The sequence below is a fragment of the Ictalurus furcatus genome, chromosome 16 (genome assembly GCF_023375685.1).
Source record: "Ictalurus furcatus strain D&B chromosome 16, Billie_1.0, whole genome shotgun sequence".
NCBI classification, from domain to species: domain Eukaryota; kingdom Metazoa; phylum Chordata; class Actinopteri; order Siluriformes; family Ictaluridae; genus Ictalurus; species Ictalurus furcatus.
This window is the reverse complement of record NC_071270.1, coordinates 27,837,521-27,855,202: the sequence shown is the minus strand read 5'-3', so window position 1 is coordinate 27,855,202 and position 17,682 is coordinate 27,837,521. Positions and strand designations below refer to the sequence as shown.

Genomic DNA, 17,682 nt, shown 5'->3' with positions numbered 1-17,682 from the left:
TTTCCTGGACCGGGCAGCACTCTGGAGCTTGTACTTGCCCGGTGGCCTCGCTAATAAATTTATATTTTGCCCGCCCAATTTTGCTCACTGTAGTACTTCAGTGCTCTAACACACCTGAGTCGAGTTCATCATCCTGTTACGAGCTTTTCGGTGAGGTCTCGGGTTCAGGGATCAGGGAAAAGACCGACAGAATGCGTCGTATATCAACACGGCTTTACAAATTCCTGCAGCTTTCCTTCACCAGGAGCCTGTAGGAGCTGGTTTAAATCACGTCGGTGAGATCACGCCAAGCCGATCCCAGCTAGCGTTCCTTCACTGCTCGCCACACTAAGAAGTCTGAAAAAGAATATATAAATATAAATTAAGTAAAATCAGAGATAAATCTGTGGAGCATGAGGATGACGAGCGCTGGTCTGGAGATGTTTTATGGAGCCGTCACTCCACGTAAACGGAAAGAGCTGTAGCGAGCTTGTGATTAATACAGTTCATTATGTTCTGAAGGACGGGAGAGGTCTGAGGCGCTTCGGGCTTCGTTTCTTCACAGTTTCGGGTCCAAAGCGCCCCACTCAACCCCCCCACCACCCTCCAACCCCCACCCCCCCCTTTTAGCGATTCCCTCTAACCAAAGCCATGCTGCGTCTGTGCGTCTTGGTGGCCGCATTTTTGTACCCCTCCGAAATTGCTCGGCGCAAGAGAAACCATATGTGCACTGTAAAAAAGAGTGCATTTGAACTGTGCTGTAGACTGGCCATCAGAAGAAATCGTTTTAATACTCTCTCAGGGTCGGCTTTAAAGAAAACATGCTGCAGCGGCGAGAGCCTCTTCCTCTGGACCCAGCTCCCCCCCGCACGCAGGCCCCCCGAGCCGAGCCGGAGCTGGCACGCCGGCTTGGAGTCATAAAAATACATAACGCAAGAGCCGGAGTGAATATTGGGAAAGAGAAATGCGGTCCTCTTTTTTTTTTTTTTTTTTTTTTTTTTTTTACTTTCCCTTTTTTTTACTTCCCCCCCCCCCCCCTTCTCAATATGTTCCAGCCACGCTAATGCCGGAGTTATGTCGAAATTCTCTCTGCACTTTCCACCGTCATTCAGCTGCCAAGATGTTTTGTGTAACTTGTTAGCGTTACACATGTTTTCAGGCTTGATTTTTAAATAAATAGGGATCAGATACAATTAAATATTGTGTTTAATATAAGGCAAAAGTGCAGTTTAAGTTCTCTGTGCGAAGGATTAACCCTCGCTACTGAATGTTGTCTTCCTCGCTCAGACTGTCAGTAAGAAGAAGGAGGAGAAGAACAACACGTAGAAGAAAAAACTTTATGTATATGGCACATTTCACACACGGTGGGGGAGAAGTGAGAAGCAGAGAACAAAAGCTAGACATAAACGAAGTAGTAAAATAGGCAAATAATAAAAACGCAATAAATGACAGCAGTGACGGAAAGAAGAAAATAGTCAAAAATATATAAATAAATAAATAAACCACGTTATAAAATCTACCTTAATGCTGAAGTGAAAAAACTTCCAAAGCTTTATTTTTCTTCGTAACGTCTCTATACACAATGAATGAGAGGTCGTTTATGGCGGAATAAGATGAAACCGCGACTTCCATGTTTGCGTCAAACAGTAGACGGGAACTACTCGCATGTAGGAAGTAAACAGGGATGCGAATGGATAACTGAAGAAACGTCAGACCACACACTCTATTGGACTGGTCCAAGGAATCTTTCGAGATAATCATTTGAGTATGTCGCTTTACTGCGTTGTGTCTAATTAGCATAGAAGTGAGAAATCTTGATTCTGATGTCACTGTCGCTAGACTAGAGGTCGACTGGTCGATCGGTTTTGCGAATTCATTGGCAAAAATTCACACCGATACTGTAGTGCTTCCCGGGTGCGTCCGTTGCGGGAGCGGCCTTGAAGAGTACTGGGTTTATACAGAACGAGAGCGGCCTCTAGAGGCGAAATAAAAACTATCACTGACGCATTTTGTTGTGTTATTTGAAGTGTTTTTTGATTCATTTTGGACGTCAACTTTTTATTTGTTATTTGGAGTGTTACTATTTGGTTCAGTTTGGGTGTACGTCTTTTATTTGCTTAAATGTTTTAGTAGATTTTTCATATATATATATGTATATGCATGTGTGTGTGTGGTGTGTGTGTATATATATATATATATATATATATATATATATATATATATATATATATATATATATATATATATATATATATATATAATATAGATTGTGTGTGTGTGTGTGCAACTAGGATTTCATGTATAGGTGCATCTCTGTTAAGTGTGTGTGTGTGTGTGTGCGTGCATTGTGTGTGTTTTTCAGGAGCTGACTCCATTAAGAAGTACTGGAGCCGTTACTATCAGGGCTCTCAGGGCGTGGTGTTTGTGTTAGACAGCGCCTCATCTGATGAAGATCTGGAGGCGGCGCGCACGGAGCTGCACTCGGCCCTGCAGCACCCACAGCTCTGCACCCTGCCCTTCCTCATCCTCGCCAACCAGCAGGACAAACCGGCAGCACGCACCATTCACGAGGTACACACACACACACACACACACACACACACACACACACACAGCAACGTTATATATGTGATAAACAGGAAATGATGGACACCGTGCGGGCGTGACATCTCACATACAAAAGGTAGACGATGTGAATGTATCAACACACGCAGCTTTCATATGGGCAGGGTGTATGTACTGTATGATACTGTACAGGAAGAGATGGACACGGGCTGTGACATCATTAACACACACAAACACGCACGCACAGCTTATACATACACGAAAGCTAGACACTGTGAATGTGACATCACACCCACTGCTTATACACAAACAAGGGCTGCTCAATGAGTGAGACATCACACACACACACACGCAGGTTTCCGGGTGTATATATTATAAACAGGAAGTGATGGACACTATGGGGGTGTAACATCACACACTGCTGATACATAGACAAAAGCTAGACAGTGAATGTGAAATCTCTCTCTCTCTCTCTCTCACTCACACACACACGCGCGCACACACACACCGCTTTCATATGAGCAGGGTGTTTATGATATACAGGAAGTGATGGACACTGTGGGGGTGTCGCACGCTTGTGCATGCGCACGCACACACACACACACACACACACACACACACACACACACACACATTCTGCTTATACATACACAAGAGCTAGATAGTGTGAATGACATGTCACACACGGGTACATGGACAGAGACACAAACACAGATGCACAAAACATCGTGAGTTCAAATCCCAGCTCTTAAACACGGCCCTTGACAAGCCGACCATGAGCTGCGATCCTTTCCTTTCAAGCCAGGACTGAGCATGACTGTGTTCTGACTCTTCTAAAAGACTCTAAACTGTTATTAGCATCAGCCAGCACTCTGGATACCAGGCCTGTGCCTCCGTCTTTAAGGAATTAACTTATTTACAAACACTAACAGATCTCGCATCACCAGGGGATTCCCCACCATCCCTCCATTCATCTACAAGTCTCTCTGCATTTTTAATTGTTTCACATCATGATTTAAAAAAAACAACAACAACAACAACGTGGCATTGTCTTGGAGAAATTACAGTTTGATTATCACGTTTTCTCATTCCATGCGGGAAGAGTCAGGTTCGAGCGCGGATCCGAAACACACGCGATGACACTCGAAACTAATTATAAAGTTGTGTCTTAGTACGGATGAACAGTTGGAATGTGCGCGATTTTTCTCCTGTTGCAGATTTTAATATAACAGCCTCCTTTTTGGGATTTCTCAGACCCCATGTGTTTATTTCTGCGTGTGTGTGTAGTTTGAATCATAGCTGAGTTGAGCTGCAGAAAGTTGGACTGTTGAAGTGTAAGTATGTACACATGCTAGCTTTCTCTCTCTTTCACACACACACACACACACTTACACACACTAGCACATCTGTTTTCTGTGGTGGTGGTGAAATTGGCCTGCGGGCTGCAGGATGCAAGCCAATACACCAAGCGCTAATTAACTAGCCATGAAGTGATCCTGAGTGAGCAGTAAATATCAGGCTTTGGAGAATAACACATCCCAGTTCACTCGTGGATGTCAAAGTGAGGCTCTCACAGTTGGCTGCCCCTTTTCTCGCTCCCTACTGTAGATACGGATGCCCATTTTTCTGTTTAAACCTAAGCGAAGGCTTGAACTGAACGGCATCATTTTAATTTACAACAGGCCAGGATGCAGCATTGTTTAGTATTGTGCAATGTTTAAGTTCAATAAACAAAACGAAAAAAGTCACTGGGACTGAAGGCCACAGAGGACATGCCTCAGTCACTGGGAATGACAAGCACACGGGCTATGCCTCCTTCACTGTGACTGATGGACGCAGAGGCCACACCTGCTTTAATTAGACTGACAGGTGCAGAGGCCACACTTTCTTCACTGGGAATGACCGGCACTGAAGCCATGCCTCCTTTACATGGACTGTCTCTCACAGACGCCGCTCCTCTTTACTTTGCACACTTTACTTTTACATCTCCTTCACTGGAACTAATGAACATTGAGACCACACCTCTTTTACTTGATTGATGGGCACAGATGCCACACCTCCTTCACATCAACTGACCTGCACAGAGGCCGCATGCCCTTCACTGAGAATGACGGGCAACGAAACCATGCTTTCTTAATTTGGAGTGACTTTTACAGAGGCCACACCTTTTTTCTGTGGACTGAAGAGCAGAGAGGCCACACCTCCTTCACTGAACCAATATGCAGAGACCACACCTCCTTTACTCAAACCGATGGGCACAGAGGCCATGCCTCCTTTATTTGGAATCATGGGTAATGAGGAAACGTCTCTGCTTCTGGAATTTTTGTCACAAAGGCCATGCCTTTTTCCCTCAGACTGACTGGCACACAGGCTACACCACCTGTACTGGGATTGACTGGCACTCAGACCATGACTACATCACTGGGACACGTGGGCAGAGAGGCATTCACAGCGGCAGCACTGCCTTCTCAGCGGCAACACTGCCTTAACTTGGATTGATTATCAAATAGGCCACGCTACAGATGGGCATAGAGGTCACACCTTCTATACTTTGACTGACCTCAGAAAGGCCACTCCTCTTTCCCTTGCACTGATGAGCACAAAGGCCACACCTCCTTCACTGGGGCTGACAGGCACAGAAGCTACACCTCCTTTTCTGGGACTGGTGGCTGCTAAGGTCACACGACCTTCACTGTGATAAATAAGCTCGGACTGATGGACACCGAGGCCATGCCTCATTTGCTGGGATTGACCACACCTCATTCATCGTAAAGGGAACAAAGTTGCAATCGAGTTTCATTTGAGACTGATTCAAATTGGTTTATTCTGAATATTGAGATCCATCAACTGGTTTTAAACTTCCCTAGCAGTCACAGTTTGATTGACATTCTCTGTGCCATTGGTTTGAATTTACTATGGCTGGGTGTTGCCTACTTGAAACAGACATCAGGAAAAAAAATGCTTGCTGTTTTAGCAGATTTGTGGAACATATTCCTGAAACACAATCCTCCCTCAGTTTTTTTTTTTTTTCTCACCGGAGACCCCTCCAACCCCAACTCGCTCAAATATTTCATGTTTGCCATTCTCTCTCAGCAGGGAGTAGTGCGGTATCAGATGGAGAGATCTCACACATTGCATGGCCACATCAGAAATGGCTCGGGGTTGTGGTCAGCAAGCCAGCACTACTCGATACTTAGAGATGGTAGATAGCGATGGATCGCATGTCTGGCCCTGGGGACCATCTGATACTGGTTTGATTCCGGCGTGCGATTTTAGCGTGCGTTTGGCCTGGGACGGACCTGCAGGACCACATTTTCTGGACTGGATGTCTTTTTTGTTTGCCTTTATTTTGAAGAATTAACCTAAAGTTAGGACGTGCAAGTCACGTAAGGACAGAAAAGGGAGAGCTGTCAGTAGATCTCCTCCACTTTGCATAATCTCTTGCATAAGTCCATGTGGAAATGGAATCACATTATTTTCATTTTTTATTCAGTCATGATTACATTAGTTTCAGTTGGAGTACAAGATACAGTATATTTGTTGGAATCACATAGATATGAGTTCTTTACACATATCTTTGTGTATTGCTAATTTATATAGACATGGGCCAGTTCTTTCCCAGGTGTTTTGAAGGTTTTTCTTTTTCTGGACCAACTTGAACCAACTTGCTTTGGTCCAGAATTGATTGGACCACCTCTAAGGACCACTTACTAGCACAGGTCTATGTATAATATTTCTTTGCTAAAGGTCACTAAAGTAATTTTCTGACCAAAGGTCATGTCCATATAGTCCTGCCTTCCCACCATCCAATATAATAGGCTAACATATTCATGTGAAATAGATCTGAATGGCATTATGGAAATATCTCTACTGAACCACACAGATTTTATTTTTAATGGAAATGGGTGTAGCTGATTCATGTGAGGGGAGAGACTTTTCCCCTGATGGGAGCGTTTAAGTATCTTAAAAATGGAAATGGAAAAGGTGAACTTGAAATTAACAAACGGATCGGGTCAGCGACAACGGTGTTACAGTCTCTGTACTAGTCTGTAGTGGTGAAACAGCAGCTCATTTTGTGGACCAAGCTCTGTTTACTGGTCAAGCTTCATCCCTATCCTCAGATATGGTCACAATCTGTTGGTGGTTACTGGTGGAATAAGGCAAGTACAGCCAACGGAAATAAGATTCTGCCGCAAGGTTACTCGACAATCTGGGAGAACCTCAGAGTAACGCCTCGGAGTAAAGGTCCTTCGTATTGAGAGAATCTGGCTGAGGTTGGTTGGGCGCCTTACAAGGATGTCCTCTGTTCATCTCCTGGTAAAGATTTATCAGGGAAATCCTACTGGATGGAAATATCCTATCTCACGGTCGGCTTGGAAACGTCTGGGGATCCCCTAAAAGTGCTGGAATCTGTTGTTGGGGATGGAGAAGTCTGGACAGAAAGTCCGGAAGTGGAAGGAAAATGAATGGAAAACAAGCAGAGCTCAATACCAACGGCATCGACAGGGATGCCTCTTCCGACAAGTCTAGTCCTTCTTAAAATATACCTGGAACCTAGAGGAAGCTGTTGATCGTAAACTGTTTCAGACGTTTAACCTTGTTTGGATCAATTCCAAAATCTAATCAGTTCATCTACTAGTTACAAAGACGATTCCATATAAATCCAACAAACGTTCGAGCACTCGTACTTGAGATATCTCTCCAGCGAGAATCTCGGACGGACGCACAGACAACACGAAAACACAGTGGCATAACAATTGACTGAGGCGGCAATAATAACGAAGCAAAACGTATAAGGATTACTCTGGTAATCTTTGTGAGACAAAATGTTCGCCAAACCGTTTCGGCTATCAGGAAGCTTCATTGGGTGTTATCTTTTTTGTGTAGCAGTCTTGAGATTGAGTTGCTCGAAAGGAAATGACCGTTTAGGAAACGCTACTAGGAAATGAGCCGGCTCCTTTGTGCTGAAACTTTGTCCTGGCCTACTATTTGTCGCTGCACTAAGTTGCCAGCCGGCACGTTCAGTCTGGATGCTCTACATGTAATACGGCAGTGTGTGTGTTTGTGTGTGTGCGTGTGTGTGTGTGTGTCTCTGCGGTCATTTGACTGCGAGTCTGGCTGGCTGCTGAAGCTCACTATGGACAGGCTGAATTTACATGATCATCTTTTATTGCCGTCTGGAGGTCAGGAGAGGACAAGAGAATAGAAAAAGACCAGAGACAGCAAATCTTTTATTCAGAGAGGTCCTGGCCTTGGACCAAGCTTTATATCCCGTACAACAAAGACAGGAATGGGATATGTTAAGTTTATTCATAGCGTAATAATGTTGAATTCTCGAATCTGATTGTTCAGAAGGTGCTTGATTAACGCACTCGTTCTGATACGTTATTGTTTGTATAGTAACAGTTCGTTCACAGGGACTCGTACGGCTCCGTGTAAAGGGATTAAAAAAAAAACATGCGATAGTTCGTAAGGTTGAACTTTTGTAGAAGGAGTCTCCAGTGTCAGTGCCTTGTAACAGTCAGGAAGTCTTCAGAAAAGAGAGACTGAGGAGCTGGCAGTGGAGTAGGTCGGGTTTAGTTTGAGCTCCCGTCGAACTTCTGTTTTTTTAAGTTAATAAGTGTTTTTCATAGTTAAATGCTAGCAAACGCTGTTTCGAACATATTTTCTTAAGTTAAATGTACATGTATTTCGTGAAGATGACGGCAAATTTGCAGAAATATAAATTCACCGAGTCAACCAAATCTAGACCCAGCACTGCCTCGTCCACTAGTTCTGCTGCCTCTTCGGGCTCGGAGCCCCCGCCCCGGCCGAACAGCCAAGAGATGGATGCTGAAACCTTGAAGACGGATATCCTGCTTTCACTAAGGGCCGACATTGCTCCGGTGATCAAAACTGAGCTGAAAAGTGCACTTGCTGAAGGTTTCAACTTTCTCAAGGATGAGTTGCAAGCGGTGAAAGCGGAAATAAAGAACAATACGGCCGCAATTCATTCCGAAATCAACCAGATGAAAGCTACAATTAAAGAGGTGGAAGATGGGCTAACGACCTGGTTGGACGACGTGGCAGTCTTACAGACTACGGTGAATGACCTGGCAGTAAAGGTGACTGGACTCAGAAATAAGTGCAAGGACATGGAGGGAAGACTGAGGAGATGTAACATCAGAATTCTGGGGGTGGCGGAAGCAAATGGATCCAGCTCTACAACATCGTCTCGGAACTACTGAGAGAAATACTACAGCTGGATAGAGATGTGCTTGTGGACCGCTCTCATAGAAGCCTGGGTCCTGTGAGGAAGAAGGGGAAACCATGCGCCATCATAGCCAAACTCCACTACTACCGGGACTGCGTTGAGATACTGAGCCGAGCGTGCTCTTGAGCCCCGCTCCGGCGTAACGGTGAGACGAGGCTAAGGCCAGGGCGGCCTTCGGTGAGGTCAGGAAGTTGCTCCGTAACCGGCAGGCAGTACGGTATGGCATCCTGTTTCCAGCCCGTCTCTGCATCACGTTCAACGGAGAGGAAAAGGAGTTCATAGATGCAAGCAAAGCGATGAGCTACGTCAAGAAGAATATCGTTACTACTGTAGAGGGCTGAGCAAGTAACATTGCCCCGGCTAATTCATCATCTCTGATCTTTTACTGGATGATAACTGTTTGATCAGACTTTTACTGTAATAAGGAGGATGATCAACACTGCTGTCTTATTTTCTGTTATATACGCTATGATAGGGTGTGTGCTTCTACACTGTGATAGGATGCTTTTTTTTTTTTTTTTGGGTTTTCTTTTCATACCAGGGGTTCGGTGGGAGCTTGAGCAGTAGGCTGTATAGAGTTCCTCCACACAAGCACTGAATGTGCGGATTTGTTTTGGGAGGGTATGGTGAGCACCCTGTTCCTGTAGGTGCTGTCGGGAGTGGGGTTACGGGGAGGGTGTGCCAGACTTTGTCGTTTATTGTGTTTAATTTGCCAGACATCTGTGTTGTGGCCCATCTGCGGTTATTCTAGGTTCCCTGTAGGGCTCTGATATCTAACCTTTTTTTTCCCCTCTCATTATGAGTTGCTTCAGTATTCCCAGAGGGTCGGATGGTAGTATGATTAATTTCGTGAGCTGGAATGTTAAGGCACTTAATCATCCTTTGAAGCTAAGGAAGGTACACATCTGAAAGAGCTTAATATAAATATTGCATTTCTTCAGGAGACGCATCTACGGTCATCAGACCATTCTAGACTGGGAGGGGAGTGGTCAGGATAGATATTTCATTCAAATTTCCATTCAAAGGCTAGGGGTGCAGCTATATTAATTGATAGAAATACACCATTTACGATGACAAGTGTAGAAGCTGACCCCGCTGGGCGCTATGTTATTGTCGTAGGGCAAATTTATACTTTTCCGGTCATTTTGGCCAATGTTTATGCACCAAACTGGGATGATTCAATGTTCTTCACAATTTTTTTTCCCACCTACCGAATATGGCATCGCATTACCTTATCTTTGGCGATGACATGAACTGCCGGTGACATGCCGCTTTCCCTTGTGTTGGATCGTAGCTCACCCAGATTCTTGTCCCTGTCTGGGGCGGCTCGTTCTATCCAGCTCTTCCTCGAGTCGTACGGATTGGTGGACGTGTGGCGTTTTCGCATCCCTGCTTCCAGGAGTTACTCCTTTTTCTCCTCAGTTCATAATACACACTCCCGTATAGACTGCTTCTTTTTGGACTAAAGAATGCTTCCCCTCATAACCAGATGTGATTATGGACCCATTGTTATTTCAGTTCACTGCCCCTTAACTATGAGAACGCGCATCCCGGATACACAATCCAATTACCGCCCTTGGAGACTCAATCCTCTGCTTTTGTCGGATGATGTTTTTACTAGTTTTATTGCATCTGAGATTTTGTTTTTTTTGGATATTAATCAAACACCTGGAATGTCCTCCTTGACGATTTGGGAGTCGCTGAAGGCGTATTTACGAGGTCAGGTCATCTCATACTGTGCTAACCAGAGGAGAGTGAGCACTGCTCGACTTAAAGAACTGGCGGAAGAGATTCTTGAGCTGGATAGGGCACATAGCCAACTACCGTCTGCAGATTCTAGGAAGAGGCGTTTGTCACTGCAGACAGGGTTTGACCTTTTATTGACGAAACAGGCTGAGTATGTTCTCTCCAAATCACGATACGGGTTTTATGAGCACGGGGAAAAGGCTGGACGGATTCTCACTCACCAGCTAAGACGGAAAACAGCTAATCTGACATAATCTCTGAAATATATGACGAGCAGGGCTCAAAATGTACAGATAGTCATAAAATTAACTCCAGTTTTCAAGCTTTTTATATGACACTGTATAGCTCCGGCCCATCTGTAGACCCTTCTGTATTGGAAGACTTTTTTAAGACCCTGCACGTTCCGTCCTTAGATCCAGGGGAGGCCGCAGGGTTGGAGGAGGAACTTTCGGTCGGGGAGATAGCATCAGCGATTGGCTCTATGCAAAGCGGCAAGTCCCCAGGACCAGATGGTTATCCAACCGATTTCTATAAAAAGTTTTCAAGGCAACTCTCCCCTTTGTTATTGTCGGTTTTCAAGGAGTCATTCTCCTTGAGAGCCCTGCAATCTACTATGCATGAAGCAGTTATCTCCTTACTCCTTAAGAAAGACAAGAGCCCTCTCGAGCGCAGCTCTTACCATCCGATTTCTTCACTAAATACCGATGTTAAAATCCTTGCTAAAACTTTGGCACGTCGCTTGGAGGGGGTTCTTCCATCCATTATATCGCCGGACAAAACAGGTTTTATTAGGAATCGTTACTCTTTTTTCAACATCAGACGCCTTTTCAATATCCTCTATAGCCCCTCTCCACCTGGTACCCCAGAAGTAGTGCTTTCACTTGACGCTGAAAAGGCGTTTGACCGGGTGGAGCGGGGCTATCTTTTCAGCGCGCTGGAGAGGTTTGGATTTGGTCCCAGAATCATATCATGGGTCAAACTTCTATATACGTCTCCGAGGATTGCTGTTCGTACTAATAATAATTTGTCCACCTACTTCGAGCTCCAGCGGGGTACAACACCGGGATGTCCTCTGTCGCCACTGCTATTTGCCATTGTAATGGAGTCACTTGCTGTGGCGCTAAGACAGAATACTGACATTAGGGGGATCTGGCGTGCGGGATAGAGCATAAAGTTTCTTTGTACGCGGACGACATGCTATTGTTCATTTCACAGCCCCTTGAGAGTCTCCCTGAACTAATGGTCCTGCTCGAGGCTTTTGGTAGAATATCAGGCTATGAGGTCAATATTCAAAAAAGTGAACTGATACTTGTTGGTGAGGGGGCAGAACCGGTACCCCTAGACTCATTCCCTTTCAAAATTAGTCTAAAGAAATTCAAGTATCTCAGGGTGTGGGTTACACATAGTTATAAAGATCTATACCTAGCTAATTATCAGCCCCTGTTATCTAATCTGAAGCAAGATATTGAGCGGTGGGATCCCCTGCCTCTCTCCCTGGGGGCCAGAGTCAATACTATAAAGATGAATGTGCTGCCTAAATTTTTATGTTTTCCAGTGTTTCCCAGTGTTTCTTACAAAATCCTTCTTTTCAAAACTGAACAATCAGATATCAGCCTTTATCTGGAAAAAAAGCCACCACGGATCAAATGGCATATATTGCAGAGACTTCGAGCGAAGGGAGGGATGGCACTCCCAAACTTCATGTACTACTACAAGGCAGCTCATATAAGATCGCTGTTGTACTGGATGAGGGAGAGTGCGGCAGCCCCTGGGTGGACAATTATGGAAGGGGCGTCCATTGCGTCCACTTCCCTGGTGGCCCTACTGTGTGTTAAATTACCATTCGCACAACCTCTGTCTAGCTTTACCTCTAATCCAGTTGTTGTATACTCAATCAAAATTTGGAATCAGTTTAGAAGATCTTTCTCTCTTGGGGACTTGTCACTCACAGGGCCAATTGCAAATAATCATCTGTTTATCCCATCTTTGTTGGATAAGACTTTCGTTACTTGGTCTAGAAAGGGGGCTGTCTTACTGTCTGATCTCTATGTTGATGGTGTTTTTGTCTCATTCGAGCAGCTAATGCAAAAATATGACATTCCCAGATTGCATGTTTATAAATATTTGCAGCTTAGAAGCTTTGTGGCCTTAAATTCAGACACCTTCCCATTGTGCCCTTCCAATTCGCTGTTGGATGCAGTTTTTAAATGTAAACTGGCCAGGAAGCAGACAATAAGGGTTGTCTATGACCTACTCGGCATGCATGATTTGTCGCCCCTAGATCTCCTTAAGAATAAATGGGAGACAGACGGGCGAATCAATTTCTGATCATGATTGGCGCAAAGTAATCCAGGGGATTTTCTCCTCCTCCATATGTCTCAGACATGCAGTTGTCCAATTTAAAATTGTTCACCGTCTGCATTGGTCCAAAGCTAGACTCTCGAAGGTTAATTCTTCGAGAGAAGAGACTCTCGAAGATTAATTAATTAATTAATTAATGTTCTGGACATGTCCAAAGCTGTACACATTCTGGCAATCTGTATTTGAGACTTTCACTGGGATTTTGGGAAGAGTAGTACAGTCATCCCCGCTTATTGCGATGTTTGGGGTGAGCCCGGAGAATACTCCTTTTAGATGGTGTGAGATCAGCATGATGTCCTCCTGCACTCTCCTGACCCGGAGATTAATATTGTTTAGATGGAAGGATCTTGCTCCACCGGTGTATAGTCATTGGGTCAGGGAAGTCATGTGTCATCTTAAGTTGGAAAAGATTAGGTACACTGTTAGGGGAGCGACTGGGAAATTTTACAGAATCTGGCAACCTTTTCTGTTCTTTGTCAGAGACATGGATGCTGACAGTATTGTTTTGTGATCATTATCTATAATTTTATTTCTTTTGCTGTCTTCTTTTCTCTGGTGGTTTGGCTTTATAATATGTAATATGTATGTTCTATGTCTGGCACTGGGTGGGGGGTTTGTTCTATTTGTTTGGTTGGTGTTGTATGTTTAATTTGAAAAATGCTAATAAAGAAACCTTGATCAGAAAAAAGAAAAAAAGAAAAGAGAGACTGATGAAGGAATGACTGTTTGTAGCTGCTGTAACGTAAGTGAAAACAGGAGCGAACTTCATTCAAACGCTCCGCTTCGTCACACAGCGTTGTCGCTGGATATTTTCGTCTAACAGCGCGACACGGAGTTTTATATTCCTTACGTTTATCTTGTAAACGATTTAAATAAGAGCATTGTTTAATTTTCCAGTTGGAAGAGATGAACCTTCTGCACACAGGGAAGACCTTATCTTATCTTGAAGCTGAAGAGGCTGTACTGTTGAAATATGACAGCTTTTCATCCCCCCGAAGCGTGGCTTATCAAAAGCAGGAGTGATCTAGTAGAACTGGATCTCTTCTCTGCTTTTGCCGTCTGCTATCGCGCTCAGCCGAATAGCCACGGTGTTTTACGAGAAGAATGATATAACGCTAGAACTTTGGCAGGACAGAAAGTTTTGAAGCAGAGCTTCAGTAACACCATCATCTTCTGCGTGCTGTAACGTGCAGTCTCGCAGATGATTTTGACTCTGATTAAATGCCACAGATAGCTGAGCAGAACACAAAATGTCTCCTGTTTGTTGATCATGGAAGGTTGTAGACGTGTAGTTTTGGAGTTTGCTGGAAAATATTAATTACTGCAGCGTTTTTTATTTTTGTTTGGTTTTTTTAACTGTATGATGAACTGTTGCGTCTGATTAATCTCTCTGTACTCACATACACCAAAATATTCAGATTATAGTGATTTATATATATGTATATTTATACCACAGCACTGTTGGATTCTGATTGCTCAGAAGGTGTTGGTTAATTTTCTCTAACAGCAGCTCGGACAATAGCGCAGGTTTATATTAATGCACTCTTTCTAATGTTATTGTTTCTATAGTAACAGCTTATTTGCAGGGACTCGGACAGCGGACTCGCCGCATAAACATTTGTAATCGTTGATACGGTTAAGTTTTCTTTAAGAGATGTTTATTTAATTAACATTTAAGGATCGAGTCTCCAGGGTCATAGATAAAGAAGTACAAAAGATTTAACGCATTTTATTAGTACCATGTATCATTACTTTAGTAATGAAAATTATAATCGTTGACAAATTGCTGTGGTGTAAAAGGAGTAAAATTGCACTGCACAGAGTGTTTTATTACTTATATATAAAATGCGTGTGTGTGTGTGTGTGTGTGTGTGTGTGTGTATACATATATATAATGTGTGTACCCATCTATCCATCCAACCATCTATCTATTCATCAATCACGCTATCCATTTATCCATCCATCTGTCTAATCATCCAGCCATCTACCCACCTATCCATCCATCCACCTACCCATCTATTCATCTGTCTATTTATCTATCTGTCTGTCTGTCTAACCATCGACCTATCCATCCGTCTATCTGTCCATCCCTGATATAGCGAGGCTTTTCTTTCTTTATTAGAGATGCAGAGGCTCTTTACTGTAAATATATTCATTGGTACTGTTTTGGTCCGAGTAAGACATTCAATTTAGAACGGCTAGTTTGTGTTTGCTCAGTGCAGTGATTTTGAGATCACTCATAAGGTTCTTTGTGAAAGCATTTCGGCAGTACTTCCTCTCCCTCACTGCTGGTCACTCTCTTTAGAGCAGGTGTGAAGATGTGAGCATGTGTGAACAATGTGGGATATTAGGAATGCCTCACCAGGGAACGTTTGCATTAAAAGTGAATAAACCAACGCATTCTGGGCCTCAGCAACCACATGAATAATAACTTCTAATGGCTTCTCTCTGAGAAAAGATCACCCACAGCCCAGCTCGAGTGTGCTCCAAGGGACGGCTTTAATTTCCAAAAGGCCCGCTGAGAGTTGTGGTTAGTCTATTAATATTCATGATGGAGCTGCAAATGTGTTTTTGTAGCTTTGCAACATTGAAGAGAATTACTGTCCACATGCAGGCTTCCAATTAAAGAAAGAAATGCCTCGCTGAATCGGGGATGGACCAATTGATGGATGGATATATTGAAGGTTTGATAAATAGATAGATGGATAAATGGATAAACTGATAGATAGGTAGACAGATGGGTGGATGATTGGATAGGTGGATGGATGGATATGTGAATGGATAGATAGATAGATAGATAGATAGATAGATAGGCAGAATGACTGGTAGATAGATGGATAGGTGGGTAGATGGATGGATGATTGGATAAGTGGATGGTTGGAATAGATAGATGGTTGGATGGATAGATCGTTAGATGGTCGGATGGATTGTTTGGATAGATATGTGAGTGGAATGATTGATGGGTGGACAGAGATAGATGGATGGATGGATAGATCAGATAGATAAATGGATAAACAGAGGTATATTGATGAATGGGTGGATACATAGATGGATGGACAGATTGATGGATGGATATATCAGTTGTTAGACAGATAGATAGTTGGATAAATGGATAAAGAGATAGATAGGTAGACAGATGATAGGTGGGTAGATGGATGGATGGACGATTAGATAGATGGTAGATAGTTAGATGGGCAGATGGATGGTTTGGATAGATGAATTGATATATAGATGGATGGATAGATAGATGGTTGGACGTATAGATAGGTAGATGGTCAGATGGATGGATATGTGGATGAATGGTTAGATGGACAGATGGCTGGATTGATAAATAGATTGATTGATTGGATAGACTGATGGATGGATGGATGGATAGATCTAATCTATAGCGCAAGCTAGGCTAGTTTGTTAGCTGACTGTAGCTAGGATTGGTATGTGTGTGTTATGGTTACAGCGTGCACTCTGTCACTTAGGGGTTTTTTTTTTATCAGCACAAAAAAGTTTGTTTGGCCTGTGATTTATAAATTTTTTTGTAAAAAAAACAACAAAACAAAAAAGTCTGACTGTCCAAGTTATAAGTTCTGCAAACTGTTTGAATTTTATTTTATAAACCCATACAAATCCTGAATTGATGAAAAGCTTTGTAAACGTATCTGGCATGACTTTCACACAAAGCTTTATTCGGATGGGAGTGTGATTGAAGAGTGTGTGTGTCTGTGTGTATGACGGAGCAGACGGCGATGCTGATAACTGCCGTGTGAATTCAGTCCGAGTCTCCTCCTTCTTCTTCTGCGCTGGTGGTCAGACTGCACTCTGACGACCCAAACAACAGACTCGTTTGTTTTTTTCCCCTGGGGGCTCGGAATCCGCTCAGCCGACATTGGCATGGTTTCCTGCTCTGGGTGCCAAGGCCAGTGACTGATCAGCAGGATACACACACACACACACACACACACGTATTCACTCTCCACTGTCTGGGTGTCTGTCTGGCTCGGCAGCCTTTCTTCCATCTCTCATGACATTTGCTATGGAGGAAAAAAAAAAGATCAATGCCTTCTCTTTTCTTTTCACGCTCTCTCTCTCAGGTTTCTTTAAGTGTACAAAATAACCGCTCTGGGTTATTTCTTGTTTCATTTGGAAACTTCAAAGTGGAGGCTGCTTAGCTGCTGTGTCGTTTCAACCACATGTTCGCATGCCACACCAGCAATATCATTTACACTGTTGTGTTAACCTTCACGCGTTCTGCGTAGGAACTCCACATCGGATTTAACATCGGATTTACAACGCTGCTGCGAGTTATCACTCAGTACAGCCAAGGTCTAGTTTTTTTCCTAAATAAAAATGGCAGATGAGTCAATCAGTATCTGGAATGATTGACAGTTGCATATGTGTTGCATACACGCTGATATTAACCGATACCCTTCAGGCCTCGTCCGTCAGTGTATCTTGGACTTGGCTAACATTAGTCAAGTATATAGTGAATGTCAGTTAACTATTTATGGTGACCACCAGGCGCTTTGCCCTCCCAAGTATCTCGTTGTTTCCGTAAAACCCCCGTAGGTACATATGCTCCGGTTTCTTCTCCAGACAAGTGATTTGTGAAAGGACAATATCTACAATATATTGCGTTTTTACCCCTCCAGAGATTGTGCCTATTCCTCTTCTGGGTTTGGATTTACAGTATTTAAGACCCATCCTTACGCTAAAGGAAAGATCCTTGATGTATAGTCTGCCGAAAACTTAGGGGACTTGGTTACTAAGGACCCAGCAGTTGAAAC

At 43.5% G+C, this 17,682-nt stretch overlaps 1 protein-coding gene across 2 annotated transcripts in view; it reads left to right on the top strand.

Annotated features, from left to right (window-relative positions):
- Positions 1-17,682, top strand: part of LOC128620625 (ADP-ribosylation factor-like protein 15) — a 73,571-nt gene that overhangs the window by 33,363 nt on the left and 22,526 nt on the right. For both annotated transcript variants that reach the window (XM_053645833.1, XM_053645832.1), the window contains one exon: positions 2,342-2,550. In XM_053645833.1, coding sequence (XP_053501808.1) covers positions 2,342-2,550 — 209 coding nt within the window. The remainder of the gene's footprint in view (positions 1-2,341; positions 2,551-17,682) is intronic.